Genomic DNA, 17,366 nt, shown 5'->3' with positions numbered 1-17,366 from the left:
TTGGAAAGCTAAATGTTAATATTAGTGACCATAAAATTGGAGGGACTTACAGAAGTATGACCAGTCTGGTATAGTTGCCAGGAGAAAACCTGCCCTCTGAAAAAAATAAGACTTTAGTTTGCAAAATCACATCTGATGGAACAAAGACACTTCTTGAACATTGTGATTTGTACATACGAGGCTAGAGAAGTTAGGTGAAAATGCATATCGTCACAAACCTCTGAAATCAGCTGTCGAGCATGGAGGTGGGGGTGTGATGGTCTGGGCTTGTTTAGCAGTCACTGTCGGTTGTTTATTCTGCTGTATAATGAAATATTTTAGAATCTGTTGACAGCTGAAAGTTGGCCATAACTGGATACAGCAGAACAACAAAAAATGCGGAGAAAATCTGTGACTTTAAGGCTAAACCTATTTCTGATCTAGGTTTTTAAACAGATTGAATCATAGGGTGTGGGAAAAAACATCATTTGATTCAGAATACTCAGTTTAAAGCACTTTTTGACTAAAATTGCAGCGACCATTGCCTATCTCAGAAGTTTCTTCTTCACTCCAAAAACCCTTTTAAACAATGAAACAAAAATCTCGTTTTTCATAAAATGAGAGGCGAGTTCACCAAAACGGCTCGAGGCACCAAGTAGATCTGCAACAGTTGTCACTATATGATGAAGTTTCCATTTAAGTCTGTAAAACTTTTCAGTGACCACTTGCACTGCTATAAACCTTTTAAAAAAAAACAGCACATCAGAAGATTCAACCCTCAATTGTACAGTTAAAGCATTTTTTTCAAACATTCTTTTCAGGGAAACTAGCTACAAATTACAAACAAGCGCTTGATTTGATCAAGTTGTTTCCAAAGATGAGAAGTAAACGGTGTAAATGTGAGCTGTTATAAACATCAGCTTTTGTTTTTTTTTAATGGGACAAAGCAAAAATACAAACCATATCACTGATGCATGAACAGAACTCATCTTCTCAAAAACGTAGGCTGAAAACATTCATAGGCACTGCCTACTCTCTTATTTTTATTCATTTCTTTTTGGTTAAATTAAAAGTAACTCAACTTGATAAGGCAACAAAATGGATTTTCCAAATCTACGAACATGACTGTAGACAAGCTGCAAAAGTCTTGAGCGCTCGAAGTAGGTTTCGGAATCTATAAAAACAATCACTACAGTGGTGTAAAACAATAATTTAAATTATTTTTTTAAATTTTTTTTTGTTCGTGTTATTTCCTTTAAATGTAATCTAAAGACTTCTGCATTACATAGCAATGCTGCTTGTCCTCTAGTCTGCTGGACGAGTGAAATGTTGCTCTGCTTCTACCAGCACTGGACAGAGATGCTACTTTCAAACAGGCGCCGGAATCCGTTTCCCCCAACCAGGAGCAAGCACGCATTCTCGTTGAACATGTCTTTATACAGCTCGAGTACAATTAAACAGACCGTTTGGCTATTTACATATAACAGGCTTCCAAATAAAAAGCGCAGAAAAAGTGGAATGCAAAAAAAAAGAAAAAGAAAGAAATAAAGAAAGAAAATTTAGAGTACTTCAAATTTCGTGGAAGGATAACCAAGTGTTGTGCAATCTTTGTCTGCCTGTACGTAAGATAAGAGTGGCAGTAATCCCTGCAATTGTTTAGATAGATACGAATAAAAAAATAAAATAAAAAAATCAGGTCGACAGCCACTTGGCGTCCAAACGTAAAAAGGATCTCGCGCGTACATTATTTGATGGCGTCGCCTCAACGTTTCCTCAGTCCTTTAATGAAACACAAAAGGCGAAAGCTCTTTATACAATGTCAGCATTTAACGTTGCCCGGAAAATAAAAAAAAACAAACAAATAAAAATCTTTCTCAAGCAGTTTTGTAGCAAACCACTCCCCCGTCACAATAAAAAGAAACAAACAGACAGACAAACAAACAAAAAAACAATAGAATGGCATAGTCCCTTCTGGGTTTTTGGGGGGTAGATGACAGCGATGTAATCTTGGTGAGTAAAAGCATCAGATCATGCGCACACACACACGCACACACACTTCTTTATCCACAGATGAGTTCCTCCGTCTGTTCCGTCCGTTTAGGTCCGGTCCGGTCCAGGAAATGGCATGAAGAAGCCCTGGCGTTTGTTTGCAACTTTTTGTTGTGACCAGTTTCCTTCCCAACCTGCTGACCTCCACGGTTCATTAGAATAAACTAGAGCACACCCTGAGAATTCACTCGGGACTGCTGCGTCACTACGGCAACGAGCGGACAGGGCGACGACGTCGAGGTTGGCGGCGCTTTAACGGAGAGAAAAAGGAACAGCTTTTTGTCGGTATGTGGAGCGGCTGTGTTTGCAATACTGTAGGTTACCGAGCGCCTCGCCTCGCCGTCCTCCCCTCTATTGATGATTGTTAAATAGTGATATAAAATTCTGCCCTTGATCTTTGGCTTTCAGGGGCTGAGGACATAGAAAGGTTTCCTTTAATTCATGTAACACTTGTTTTCTTTGAACTAAACTCTCTCTGCTAGAAATATAATAAACAGATAAATGTTAAATTTGCATTTGGCCATGAACACACCAAACAATAAAAACCGGAGGGGCGGAGGGGTCTCCAGGAATGCAATGTGCATTAGCGGTGGCTTTATCAGTGTTTAACTTGTGTATTGTCATGTTTCAACCTGCTGATTTGGGCAGTGGGTGAGGCTTTGGGCTGGTTTAAAAAAAAGAAGAAGAAAAAAAAGTCAGACCAGCTTCACTAGAAGTAATTTTTGTGGTGTGACAGTCAGAGCACGTCTGATGCGCTCCTTCCTTCCCCCGCAGAGTGTAATACTGGTGTCCTTGGGCGCTAAGAGAGGGTCGGAGGGGGGATCTGTGATCAGTGGGTGGGGTATCCAGTGGTGCTCATGCCTGCCTGGTTGGTTAGCATTGTCCCGTTGACTCCCTGCGCAGGCTCCACCATGCCCCCGTTGCTCACGGCGCCCACGCCCGTCCATCCAGCTCCAGCATGTAAATGACTAAAACAGGAAACAAAAATTATAACACAGGGGTTGAACGTTTTACTAGAAATAAAACAAAAATCACAGAAATGTGGGTTTCCTTCCACAGAGCAAAGCAGTGTTGCAGCACAACAGACTGAAAATACTCCGGTATTTCAGATGCATATAAACTAAAGATCAAACATGCATTAAGTGTTAATTATGGACAAGAATCCAAATCTGATGCTTTTATTTTGAAGGAAAAGTCTATCCTCTGACAGAAAAGCACACCAAAAATAAAATAAAAAAACGGTAAAATCCAGAGCTTTTATTGGTAACTTTTAAAGGGCAACTAATAAGTTAAAAGCCTTAATAGTTGCCCTCTCTCTCTGTAAGCTGTGAGGCTAAGAGGCCAAGCCAAGTTATCTGGAATCTCTCCTTGGTAAAATTAGCAGCGCCCGAACTTGGAGTACACCCAGACATTCTTCATTGCAGTACTGGAGTATCACAAGGTACTGCGTCTTCAAAGGCCACAGAACAAGACGTAGGTGACTTTTTTTTTTTTTACATCTTTTACATAACCTCTGTCACTTTAAAGAGTATAAACTATTAGACTTTTGCAGTGAATTTTATGATAAACCCACAGAAATTAAGTAACTAGGTAAGTAAGTAACCCTTATTTAGAYGGCACCTTTTTGCAGATGGAAAACCACAAAGTGCTTTTCCAAATGCAAGACATAAAACCACACAAGATCACTACATGTGTCATAAAACATGAACAAATGTGTTTTCAGCTGCTTCTTTAAGGCAGTCAGTGTAGCTTCTTCTGAGCAGGTTATTTCGATCGTTAAAATGCTTCCACTCACTTGTAGCCCTGCTGATCCCAGGCCTGTCCGTAGACGCCGTAGCTTGGCACCTGCCATCCGTTGGGCACGTACTGACCAATCTGTTGCGTGTTGCTGTACCACTGGCCCCACTGGTTATAGGGTTGGGCTGCAAAGCTCAGCGTGTTCTGCTGAAGTACAGATAGATTGTTTGAGGAGAAAAATAAAATCAAAACCAACAGAAGTTATGTTTTGTTTTTTTCAAAGGGGAAATAAAGGTTGGTCCTACCTGTGCCATCTGTACCTGCTGTATGGGGCCCTGTACAATGTCTGTCGTTTCTTTCCCCCAGTAGCACTTTACTATGTTGCCCTCTATGGAGGTGCCGTTTACAGAAACTATGGCATGAGCTGCAGCCTCGTGGGAGTTAAACCTGTGCAAAGCAAAGCACTGAGACATTATGTACGGCCTGATATCAAGTTATCCTACTGTATAAGGTTCATCTGACAAGGAGATCATCCTCTGCCTAAGACAGGTGCATCTAAAATTAGGGATGCACCAATAAACTTTTTCCACTTCCGATACCGATATCTGAGGTTTTGTATCACCTGATCCAATCCGATACAGAAAAACAGACATAAATGTACTGAATTAAAACTTTATGCCCCAGTACAGCACACTTAAATATACCATTAGCTTCACAAGCTTGGTAAAAACAGCTTTCATCTGTTCAGTCGGTGAAATTAGGATTAGAACAGCCACTGTAAAATTAAAGAAACTGACAAAAATAATAAGTTGACTAGCTTGGTCAAACATGTAAAAATAAAGTGGATCAAATCTTCTTTCAAATGGTTCAGAAAGAGCAATTAGGAATCCTAAATATAATTTAAAATAAATAAAGAATGAAGTCACTCAGAGCACAAAGCAAAGAATTAGACTGCATAGATTTGCCATTATATATCAAGCATATTGTCCCTGACACCTGATCTGATTTTTTTTAAATATCGGGACCGATACAGATATTAATATCGGATTGGTTCTTCTCTATTTGAAAATCAGTTTACCTCACAAAGGAGTAGCCTTTTTCTGGGAAAACACGGATCTCCATTATTTGGCCAAAAGGTGAGAAGGTCTGTCTCATTATTTGCTCTGTGAAATAAAATAAAATAAAATAAAGTTTTAAAATTGTGTTTCCAAGACTTCACCGTGGTGTCATTCAACAGCTGCTGACCTGTGAGACCTTGTGTGACTCCTCCACAGTAGACTGTGCAGTTACTGAGGCTGGACTGGTTTAACACCTCATCGAAGGAGAGCTGTTTGGTACTGGCTGCTAAAATATTTATGAAAAAAATGGAGAAAAACATGACAAATATAGATGATATGACGACACATGAAAAAAGTTCAGGACAGAACGCACCAAACTAGCAAATAAAAACCAACGAAAATGCAACATCTTATCTACATGGAATCCTACCGACATGAATCACCACAAACAAAAGTTACGACTGTAACTACGGTTCTATGAATCTCGGATGACTGCCAGAGGCGGTGCTTAAAGCACTGAATGATCACTCTTGCGCATGCAAAGGTCGAGAATCTTATACCAACATGGTCACGTGTGACCCCTGGTGACACCAGTAAGTCTACATAGTCACGTGACAATGACAGCTCAGTCCCTTAATCTTCTCGCGAAACACAATGATTCCGAGGGACGAATGCTCTGGAGGTCATCTGGGATTCATAGAACCGTAGTTATAGTCGTAACTTTCGTTCTATTTCATCCCTACTGACCGCCAGAGGCGGTGCTTAAAGCACTGGATGACGATTACCAACAGAGTCCTGAGTAATCACACACAGAAAAGAAACAATCTCAAAACATGCCCACCTCACTGGGATGACGACGAACGCTGGGACACGATCCCCTCCAGTGGGTGAAAGGCGGCCAGGTTTACGCTGTAAAACCTAGCAAAAGTATTTGGAGATGACCAGGAGGCTGCTGCACAGATAGCCTCCAGAGTGACCCCAGTCATAGCGGCCCATGACGCACTAATGCTCCTGGTGGAATGCCACCGTACACCAGCAGGAGGTTGGTGGCCCTGTAGAACGTATGCTTGTTCCACCACATCCAGAATCCCAACGTGCAAGACGCTGTTTGGAAAGGGTCTGCCCCTTGCGGGGTCCTGCATAGCAAACAAACAGACCAGACTGCCGCAGAGAAGCTGTGAGTCTGACATATGTTTCCAGCGCCCGAACAGGGCAGAGAGGTTCATCAGGCCCATCTGTGTCAAAGCGAGCAAGCTGGAGGGGCACAGAGTGGCTCGCAGATGAGGCCACCTTAGTAAGAAATGCCACGTCAGGCCAAAGAGTATCGCCAGAGACAGCTGGATTCCAATGGCAACAGGACTCGTGAACAGACAGCGCATGTAGTTCACCCACCTGCTTCGCCGAAGCCATGGCAAGGAGAAAGGCAGTCTTTTTTGACAAATACTCAAGGCTCACCTCTGCCAAGGGCTCAAATGGGGGAGATCGCAGCGCAGTGAGGACGAGAGAGAGGTCCCACACAGGTACGACAGGGCATAAGGGAGGGTGCAAGCGCCGGGCACCCCTCAGAAACAAAGAAACGTCTTTGTGACGGCCAATTGTCTCTCCATTCACCACCACATGCCAACAAGAGATGGCAGCCACATTAACTTTCAGAGTGGATGGAGACCGACCCTGAGAAAACAGTGCTTGAAGGAAGGTTAAAATATCTGAAATAGAACAGTCATGTCCAGCATGACACCAACTGCTAAAAACTTTCCACTTATGAGTGTACACCAGTCGCGTCGAAGGGGCCCTGGCGTTAGTCATTGTATGCCCGACATCTCCGTCATAATCTGAGAAGGAGATGCCGGGCCTCGTAGTGACCAAACCCAGAGCTGAAGGCGACTGGGATTGGGATGCAGGATCCGATCCCCCAGCTGTGACAGAAGGTCCTTCCTGTGGGGAAGAGGCATTGGAGAGCTGCAACAGAGCCTGTGCAGCAGTGGAAACCAGGTTCTCCCCGGCCACAAGGGGGCAAAACTAGAAGGACTAGATGCCCCTCCTGAAAGACTCTCAGGAGTGTTGGGGAAAGGGAAGCGGCGGAAAAGCATAGAGCAGCACTCTTGGCCAGTCGTGTGCCAGTGCATCCTGACCCAGAGGACTGGCACTGTCTGCCAGGCAGAACCAAAGAGGGCAATGTGTTGTCTCTTGGGACGCAAACAGGTCCACAGCTGCTATGCCGTATTTCTCCCAAATGACCCCCACTACCTCCGGGTGGAGCCTCCATTCCCCCGGTGGTGGGCGYCCCCAAGACAGAATATCGGCCGGGACATTCTGCACCCCTGGAATGTGGGCCGCCCTCAGGCTGGCAAAAGAGGGGCTGCCCAGGTCAAGAGCTTCTGGGTCAGCCTCAGCAAATGTTATCGACCGTGTCCCCCCCTGATGGTTGATATGAAAAACCACCGCACCAGGACATGCCTTCCGCGCAGGCCCAGGAGGAAGTGTCGCAACGCCCGCTGCACAGCCTCCAACTCCAAGGCATTGATGTGGTGCAGTTTTTCCCGCGGAGACCATGTCCCCCGGGTGATCCGTCGCTGCCACCCCATCCTGTGGTGGATGCGTCGGTAGGGACAACCTCTCGACGAGCTGGCAGCGAGCCCAGTGGAACCCCTTTGGTCATAAACTCTGCCTCTCGCCACTGAGCCAGTGACGCGAGGCATTTATTGGACACCAGCAGTTTCCTGCATCGGTGCAGAGTACAAGATGGGTGTAGCCTTAGGCTGTTGAGCCACATCTGTAGCGGTCGCAGAGACAACAATCCCAGGGGTACTACTGTAGCAGCAGCAGTCAGCTTGCCCAACGGCCGGGTAGAAAGGAGGGCAGCATTTGCAGAATGCCCTCGACACGCTGAGGCGATGGGCTAGCAGTCATAGTGAAGGAGTACATCGTGATCCCAAGAAAAGTGACCTCCTGAGATGGAACCAAGTTGCTCCTGCCAGTTCACATGAAGACCCAACAAGTCTATGTGATGAGTAATGTGCGTGTGTCCACTGCTGCCTGAGCTTCTGTGGGCACACAGATGAGCCAATCGTCCAAGTAAGGGAGGATCTTCAACCCCTTGGCCTGCAGAGGACACAGGGCTACAGCCACGCACCGAGTGAGCACAGGCAGGGACAGAGAGAGGCTGAATGGAAGGAGTCTGAACTGAAAATGCTTGCCCTGAAATGCAAAGCAAAGAAACTGCCAATGATGTGGTGCAATCGGAACATGAAAGTAGGCGTCCTTCAAGTCGACCAAGGTGAACCAGTCGCCTGGGGAGATTGTCTGAAGCACATTCCTGACGCTCAACATGTGGAAAGGGATAGTCTTCAAAAACACATTGAGACCTCTCAGGTCCAAAATTGGACAAAGTACGCCAGTCTTTTCCCGTGGATCGGGAACAAGAGCAGTCCAGCAACTGAGCTGGTCAGGGGTAAAGTGTCCCACCGCCAGCTCGGTATCATTTCCGAACCCCCCTGTCCCTAAGAGGTCGGGAGGGTTGCCGAGTGGACTGCCGGGGTTGAGAAGCGATGCGAGCCCGACCCCAGGAAACATCCCACTGGCCAGGAGGAGGCCCTGCAGCAGGCCGTGGCTGCCCCATGCAGCGTGTAGACGGGGTTGGATAAGTGCGTGAAAAAGATGCAGAGGCACTCCCAGCAGGGCGCTGCAATCGCCTGCGATAAAGGCCGGCCAGCTGCTGCCTGGTATGAGAAGTCTGGGCCGACCGCTCCAAGGCTGCAAGCGCAGCAGAGCCAAACAATTCCCCAGGGTCCACTGGAAGACTCATCAGGGTCCTTCTACAGGCTTCAGTAAGAGAAGACTGTGCCAGCCAGACCTGGCGTCGTGCCTGGACAAGGGTAGACAGGACACGGCCAATTTCCCTTGACAAAAGAGCAAACGCATGAAGAGATGCGTCCATCAAACCTTGAGTAGGCGCATCAATCGCCAGGCCCTCCAGAGAGGCTGAGAGACCCAGTAATAAATGCGACATTGAATTACCGAGTCACCCCAATCAAATCCCAGAGTCATAAGCTCTACAGAGCAGATCATCAGTCACACGACACTGAGGACGAGGACACCTAGCATTAGCTTTCAGAACCTCATCTGGAGCCACAATGAGGGATGCTATGGCAGGTTCGACAGAAGGCATATGACCCAAGCCAAACTTGGGCGCATCCTGCATGGCCGCCAGGGCCCTGCCATCAGAGGTTGGCCATGAAAAGGCCCTAGTGTCTTCCGAACAGGCATGAACCTCCTTCACATAGTCCAGAGATGGGGGAACCATAAAGGACGACCTAGTAATAGGATGCCGAAAGAAAGCACTGGAAGCATCAGGCTGGCTATGTGGAGCATCCAGCTGCAACCGAGCAAGCGCAGTTCTCAAAGCGCCCACTATCGAATCATCCTCTTCCGACTGAGAGCAGGAAGAGATACGCGAACCAACTGTTGACATATGCGAGCCAGATTCAAACGGATGCTGAAATCAGTACCAGACACTGCCAGGGATATAGCATCATTGTCTAAAACGGAGAGCTCTGCCCTGGGTCCGGGTCTCCAGTCAGACCAGAGCCACCACTGTTTCTAAGGGACTCGAGCAGTGCTTTCATCTGCTCCAACTCAGAAGTAAGATGGGCCACCTGCCCAGATGGCCCTCCGAATCCCTGGAGCTCTTCTTGGTCCTCTTACGTGGAGGCTCCATAGCCTCAAGAGCCATACGCTTCGCAGGCTGGCTGGCACCTTGAAAGTCAGCCAAACAAGAGGTACGCAGGGACAAGGGCAGAACAGAACAATTAGGGCAGGCCGCATCAGTCAAGGCCTCCTTTAGGTGATCAGTCCCCAAACAAGGGGGACACAGATCATGCCCGTCCTCCAACTGGAGAGGTGCCAAACAGACTCTGCAGTCCGGCACGTCCAGCATCTCACGCTCACAAGACAAGGTCAGGTCGAGCTGAAATCGCCACTCTTGACACTTAGCCTAATGGACTAGGGAACCCGGTCGAGCAGAAAACGCCACCAGGGGTTCCAAGCAGAGAAAAAAGCTGCAAGGAGCACTACAACCACCGTAGCACGGTTGCAATATTGTATGAGGCAAGCCGAACACGACTGCACAACGTAAACAAAAAGCAAGCCCGAAAACGGATGCAATTAAGCAAAATATAGGCGAGCCGAACACGGCTGCACAATGTTAGCAAAAAGCAAGCCCGAAAACGGCTGCAATTAAACACAATACAAGCCAACATGGCGGCACAATATAAAGAAAAGGCAATCCCGACAATGGCTGCAATACAATCAACTAAAGGCAATCCAAACGCGGCTGCCAGAAATACAAGCCGATAAGGCTAAGTAACAAGCCGGTCGGAGTTGGCTAACGCCGTACCACCAGCAACAGAAAAATCGACATGGGAAGCGGATGCGCCACCGCTCCAGTCAATTAAGAAGAGAAAAACAACTTACCAATCGAAGAACAAAGTTGTATAAATGAAGAGCTTGCGCAGCCTCTGGAGGGCGAGAAAATCCTCGCAGCTCCAACCGTAGTCTCGAGGCTACCAGCGACAAGCAACAATCAAATACTTACCACCTATTCAACCTGCATGCGAGAATATGAAAAGGAACTGAGCTGTCATTGTCACGTGACTATACAGACTTACCGGTGTCGCACGTGACCATGTTGGTAATAAGATTCTTGAACTGTGCATGCGCAAGAGTGATCATTCAGTGCTTTAAGCACCGCCTCTGGCGGTCAGTAGGGATGAAATAGAACTTACTTTCATTTGTCGTTTTAGGAGCAGGCTTCCTTGTGGCCCAGTTGGTCCTTATCTGCCGTCCTCCTAGCCACTGGCCCCCCATTTGCTGGATGGCGTTCTCTGCATCCTAAACACGCAAAGAGAGTTAAAAAAACAACAATGATTGCACATTGCAGCTGGAGCTCAGAACCAGCAGACAAATTAGTGAAGACACACTCACCCATTTGTTGAAGAAGGAGACAAAACCATAGCCTTTAGATTTACCTGTGGCCATGTCTTTCACAACGCGACAGTCCCTGCATGTAAACACATTCACACACAGTTTGATGAAACACAGTTTAATAATAATGTGATTTTTACATTAGAAGTTGTTCAGAGGTATTAGGAAGTGCTGATATTGAAAACGGAGCAGATGAGCACATTCATCAGATTAAGATGCAGCTGAAATTCAAATCCAAAAATAAGTGTTGACTGAAACTTAGACGGTAAACACAATTTATAATTTTGCTTTTATTTTAATTGGGGTGACGAACTGGACTCAAGATATTTTCCCCATCGATCCGATTCTCAGATTGGTACTGATCTTTAATTTAACATTTCTGAAAGAAAAAACAACCTTCTTTCAAAACTTGTGGTTCTTCTTGTGCTTCTGATAGTTTCTCTGTTCCTTTTGATTTGTTCAAAATTACTGAGCACTTTGTGAGCGTGTGCAGCACAAATATTTTGAGGGGAAGAGCGTGGGACGTGCAGCAATGAGGGGAAACTTACGATATTTTTCCAAAAGGAGCAAAAGCTGCTTTTATGTCATCTGTGGTGATTTCTGGACTAAGGTCTCCAACAAAAACATGGAAGTGACCTGAAGACATAAAAGCACAGATTTTTAGAAAATAAAACTGAACACTGTCAAAATACTTACTGGAATACATTTTAGAATATAAAAATATTTAAGCTAACATCTCGCATATGAACTACACAAATCTCCTGATAGAAAGATTCTACTTTAAACAATATAGTGTTTTGTAAAAGGAATCACAACCATAGAACTTTAAAGTTTTGTCATCTTTTCATAAAAACTGAAATTCTAGGCATGTGTGTGTKTGTAAATATGTTTTTTCCACATCCACAGATGTGCAAGTGAATGATTAATTGCGAGCGTCGTCACATGAGTTACTTACTGCTCGTGTCTTTCTTCTGGCTCGTAGGGGTCGTGGCCCAGTTGACTTTCACCTCCTGCAAGAGACAAGACGCAAAGAGCAGGGGAAAAAGTGAGATGAGAGGCGCGCTCCAAAAAGAGGGTTGCTGTTCTCTGATTAGAGGGTGGGGGGTCACACAACCAGCTTTACTTTTGGTTTTATTTTGTGATTGAGAACTGTTGATTAGAACGGCCTCTGAAAAGCCACAGAAATGCTTATAACACCACCAACACAAACCAATTATCCATGGTTGTCTAATTTTACATATAACCTGCATCAAATTAAGACATTGCTATACATAAAAGGGATATTAAAGACTTGTTCAGGCTAGTAATTTGGAGTAAAACTGTAGGAAGTAAGGTCCAAATAACAAGGGACTTACAAACAAGTGATTTTTACGAACTTGTTATACTCCTCAAATGGTCCTTCAATACCTGTTGAGGATAAAATATTTTCAACTCAAAGTATTTTCCTTAAGAATTGCTCTTATGTGGATTCTATGTGGAAATAAGGTTGCAAAGAACACACAGCATTAAAGATGTAAGGGCGGAGAGGGGCACAGAAGAGCATCGATTAAAATCAGGTCAAAGAAAGTTACATGTCGCATAAGAACACACAAGGGCCACATTTAATTCAATTAATTCAGAAACACAGACAGAATGGAGGATGGAGAGACAAACAGGAGTTCATATTGCATTCATTAACATGTTCTGTTGTATGGAAGCCTAACACGTGTTAACATGACCTTGATGGTACAAAAGCAGAGAAATCAGCTGGTTACCGGGTGATTTTCAGTTTGATTAGCCCCGATCAGTGATTGGACGATTAAAACCCCAATCAGTGGACACAGCAAGCCAAGCGCTACCAAGTTACTGCAAACACTCTTTGTGCCAACGCTATGACTGAGTGAATAAAGAAAAAAAAAAACTAGAAATGTTTAAAGAAAATTGTAGTTTCTGTTACATTAGGGTCTGCAGTTGTGAATGAGAAAGCAATGAGAGACTAACAAATAAAAAAGGTAAAAATGTTAAGAGTAAAGATTCACGTTTGTATGTAAAAATTGATTCAGAGATGTTTTGGAAATTTAAGGAATTCAGAGAAAGATCTAAAATGCTTAAGATTGTTAAAAATTTGTAAAATTTAATCTCTGCAGTTGTGCTGCTGAAGGACATTCTGACCACTTTACCTAACTTTGCCACTTTCTTCTTCTGCTATTCTCCAATTTGGATTATTTGCTTTTATTTCAACTGTAAGCTTTATGTTTTGTCAGTTGTTTTCTCTCCACACAGACGTAAAATCTGGGGTAGTGTTCTCTTTTGGCTGTGGTACGCTGCCAACAATAGATGTTAGCACCGAGCCACTTCTGTTGGTTTCCTCCTGCTAAATGGGAGTCTTTCCTCTCCACAGTAGCTACATGCTTGCTTTGTAGGAGGGATTACTGTAGAGTCAACGACAAAGATCGTCTGGCATCGCTACATGTTTGTCCAGGAGGAGTGAATGCTGGATTTAAATAAAGATTAAATTTTTTTAAACTAATTTGAATAATAAGCTGGATCAATAGCTGGTTCAATTGGAATGTATTAGATTGAAGTGATTGTTTTTGTAAAGTTCCCTGAGATGACATGTGTATTAGTGGTATATAAATAAACTGAATTGAAAATTTGTAATCATTTTAGAAACAACTTTAACTCTGCTCTGAATGTAAATGAGGAAGGATGGAAAATATTCTCAATTCTGTTGTATCTTGTTATATTATAGTTGTAAAAGAAAACATTTAATTGGTTAAAATTAGCACTCGAAGGTAAAAAAAAACAAAACTAGGATATGAAATGTCTACTTCACAAATAACTAAATCACTGAAATGAATATCAACCAATCATAAACCAGGGCTCACTGTGCTGATAATTAGTGAAGCTGGTTTAATGGAGTTCATCAATGTTTCAGAAGGTGACTGGTGCTACAGTAAAAAAAAAAAAATCTATGGTATTTATATTTACAATTAACCAAGAACATGAAATAATTACAAGTTAGGAGTTATTTCATGTCAACATTTTGATCCGCTGGCTACTTTTTTAGTCAACAGAATCTCTGAAGTTAGCTTTCAGCTATGACAAGCTTGGGAACGTCAAACAAGTATTAATGTGACAAAGTCTTCCAACTATTTAACTTGAAACTCCTAAACAGAAGATAAGTGGGTGTCGACATGAGCAGAATGAACATTATTAGTTTTATTATAGTTACAGAGGTGAAGTGGTTTATAAAAGGTGAGAGGATGAAGTTGAGGAACGAAAAAGTAATTCATTCTTAATTTGACTGTGAGAGGTTAAAAGTAACATTTCTGGTGATATTTAAAGATGCAAGCAGCAAGAATTCATTTGGAAGAAGATTAAGTCCAGAAAGCAAAATACACCAATCAATATATCAATGTTAGGATGGAAAAATGATCAAAATCAGAAAGAAAACTGCTGAATCAGAAAGAAACATACTTTCGCATCAACATGCGATGCAAACATAGGCTTTTCTATTTCTGACTTTTTTTTCTTGGCTTCTTTGTCTGCACACAGTCTGAATATTATCCTGCAATAAATTAGCTTTAATGAGATCTACATAATAAACATTAAGAAATTAGAGTCTGCACTTAATCTGCAACATAAAATTACAAATATCAGAAGATTAACTAATGGAAGCTAAACAAGAAAATCATTGATGTGCATTTTTTATTTAAAAAAAAACAAATGAAAACAGGAAAGTCCTCAACACAGAAGTCAAAATGTGACTACAAATCTTTAAACGATGCTTCAAGATTTTTGAAACATTCGAAGAAAGAACGAACTCAGACATTTTTGTACACAGGGGAATAACATTTAAAAATAAAAATAAAAAAATCAATAACATGAAGCAGAGCAGGAAAACAGGAAGTGAGCCGCATTTTAACGGGATGTTTGTTTAGAACCTTGCCCACCCGGCCTCGCCCTCGGCGGCTCGCTAAGGAGATATGATAGCTTACCTTACCCAGTATTTTCCGACCATTCATGGCTGCGATTGTAGCAGTGGCGTGTCTATGCTCATAGAACTCCACAAAGCAGTATGGATCGTGACCTGCTGTCTGGAGTGGACAAGAGACACAGATTCAACAAAACGTGCTCTGAATTAGACGATAAAAATGGGAGGCCGCGGAATTAGCGCGCCGCTGGAAAAGAAAATAGCATAGCATCACAAACAGACATCAGATCCGGTCAGTCGAAGTAAATAACGCCACCAGTGAGACGAAATGAAACGAGGTGAACTCACATCTACTATCATTTTGCAGCTTTTACAAGGCCCAATCTGGCTGAACAATTCCAAGATGAGGGCCTCCGTCACATCCCGGGACAGATTCCCCACATACCTGAAAACACAAACAGCACCGAGACAACATGAGGGACTGTTCACGATGATGGTAAACAGAGCCATTGTGGGTGAGGCAGCAGGAAGCGTATACGCGTGTTTCGTCTGGAGCTGAATTCAGATGGAGAAGGATTGGAAGGTGGTTGAAGGTTTGGAAAGGCATAAGGCACAAAAAGCTGTTTAAAAGAAACTTTATGTTGAAAAAGAGTTTTTTCAGCCATTTCGGATCTTTTCGCTTTTTTTCTTCTTATTTCAAATTTTAAGGCTACATCTCTCCTTCGTGATGTTTTATTAAACCGGCGTTGGCGGTGAGCTGCTTTTAGCGATTACCAGGAAGGCTGAACATGTTACAGCCAAGCTCTGGTTTGATTGTGTTGAGATTTTAATCTCTGTCTGACTTGGAACGCTCTGGATTTGGAAGATTTTCGGGAAAAAGTTGAAGCGAAGATTTACAACAGGAGTAGGGTAAAATTTTAAAAATGCTGATTCAGTCAGTTTATAAATTTACACTATAGTGTCATAAATCCCCATCTGCTAACACGCCTCAAGTATTCGTGTTCACTAAGAAACATAGGACAGAAAGTCTTGACCCAATTATTCCCATTGCATTATGTAGGAATCTGCTGGCAGCAAGATCCTAACACCCAATAGGTCACCGAGCCTGAAAATCCTTTATAAATAATAAACCAATTCCTTTTTAAGATATGGTGTTAAATACATGTATACATATAAAATGCAGAAAAATTGTAAACTACAAAAATAATTTTGGTGATGTAGTCTATAAGACTTAGTTGATGCTAAAAGTAAAGAAATGTGGTTTTAAAAAATAAATTCCAATTAAAACTGAAATTCTTAGCTTCCAAGCAGCAAAAAAAAATCTTTGGAAATTTGGGAGAAAATTAAAAAAAATAGCAGTATGAAGAACTGAAATCATCCAAAATATTAAATTTCAACTTTTAGTTTTACTCGCTTTGTTCCAATAAAGATACAATTAAACAAATAAATTTAACATTCATGGTTAAATTTATTTACATTAAAAACCCAAAACAAAGCATTCCTTTGAATAAAGTAATTAGAAATGATTTTACTCTACAGAAAATACTCATATTTAATGTAGTTTCTGAATGTGCTGCTGATTTTTTATCATTAACCTTGAACTGATTTTTGTTTATCAACTAATTTCACAACCCCAACGAACACTAGTACAGTTTTCAAATTAACAGTTTAGTTTTTTACAGTTTCTAAAATCAATACCACTGTGCATTTCTGCTGCAAGCTGCTTACAAACCCATACTGACACATAATCATGCTTATTTTTCGAATTAAAGTTTTTTTTTTTTTGCACAAAATCATCACCAAACACTTCAGAAAAAGACAAAATGCATTTAAGATTGTATGTCTAGGTGGTTTATTGTGTTGAACAATGTCTACTAAAATAGCACAGGCATTAGGGATGATGTTATAAAACTACTGGCCTGCACAAGGACCAACATCACCAATGTACCGTTGTTCAGGAGTGAATGACACACAAAATAGTACAGCTTAACGCACCTTTACTTACAAAAGAATTTAACTAATGGTTTCTATAGCAATACTTTTTTTTCAAAAACGCAAAAGGAAAAAGCGCTTCTATTGTACTCGAAGAAAGAAGCTTGATCCAAGTGGTATTTTTTTTAGGATTTTTCTGGAAGTAGCTAGCTTAGTTATTTGGCTAGCATTAAACGTTTCGACTACAGCAATTGTAAACCTCTCATAAAATATGCTATTGCCATCGAGATAATAGCTAGACAGTTGCAGCTTATAAAGCTACTTCTTGTTCAAAAACCGGTATTATGAGACGTTTCTATTACATGTACTGCTTAATGTTGTGTGACGAATACAAGCGGTTAGCTAAGAGCAACGCAGTCATACACTTACAGGGTTTTCGGCTGCTCGTCGTCCATTCTGTCTCACTTAGTGGCCGAAAACAAGTCGCGACCTTGTGAGCAAATCCACGACGGTCACAGTCAGCTGTCGGCGACACAGTCAGGATACTTTAATACAAGATGTAGAGGGATTTGACACCGTTGTTAGCTTCGGAGTGAACAATGGGCTGCCGACAAAGATGGCGGAGCGACCGGGGGCTGTTTCCAAACACGCATGCGCGACAGTTCAGCCAAAGGCGACTCGGACGCAAATTACAAAAAATAATAATAATAATA

The 17,366-nt window shown here is 42.7% G+C and overlaps 1 protein-coding gene across 5 annotated transcripts; it reads right to left on the bottom strand.

Annotated features, from left to right (window-relative positions):
- Window positions 1-873: 873 nt before the first annotated feature.
- On the bottom strand, window positions 874-17,311 carry LOC103473317 (nucleolysin TIA-1-like). Of its 5 annotated transcripts, none has more exons than XM_008423439.2 (12): window positions 17,083-17,311; window positions 15,070-15,166; window positions 14,786-14,884; window positions 11,761-11,815; window positions 11,354-11,441; window positions 10,806-10,881; window positions 10,607-10,712; window positions 5,011-5,109; window positions 4,844-4,928; window positions 4,071-4,212; window positions 3,824-3,972; window positions 874-2,996 (listed from the first exon to the last, which is right to left on the bottom strand). In XM_008423439.2, the coding sequence occupies exons 1-12, from the start codon at window positions 17,106-17,108 to the stop codon at window positions 2,858-2,860; spliced, it is 1,161 nt and encodes a 386-aa protein (XP_008421661.1). In that variant the 5' UTR covers window positions 17,109-17,311; the 3' UTR covers window positions 874-2,857. The 5 variants fall into 5 exon arrangements, with proteins under 5 accessions (XP_008421661.1, XP_008421663.1, XP_008421664.1 ...); XM_008423441.2 differs by having other exon boundaries at window positions 3,824-3,969; XM_008423442.2 differs by having other exon boundaries at window positions 4,086-4,212.
- Between the last annotated feature and the right edge of the window lie 55 nt (window positions 17,312-17,366).

This window comes from Poecilia reticulata, linkage group LG12, assembly GCF_000633615.1.
Source record: "Poecilia reticulata strain Guanapo linkage group LG12, Guppy_female_1.0+MT, whole genome shotgun sequence".
In the NCBI taxonomy this organism is placed as follows: domain Eukaryota; kingdom Metazoa; phylum Chordata; class Actinopteri; order Cyprinodontiformes; family Poeciliidae; genus Poecilia; species Poecilia reticulata.
The sequence above is the reverse complement of the archived record's forward strand: the minus strand, read 5'-3'. Positions and strand labels throughout refer to the sequence as shown.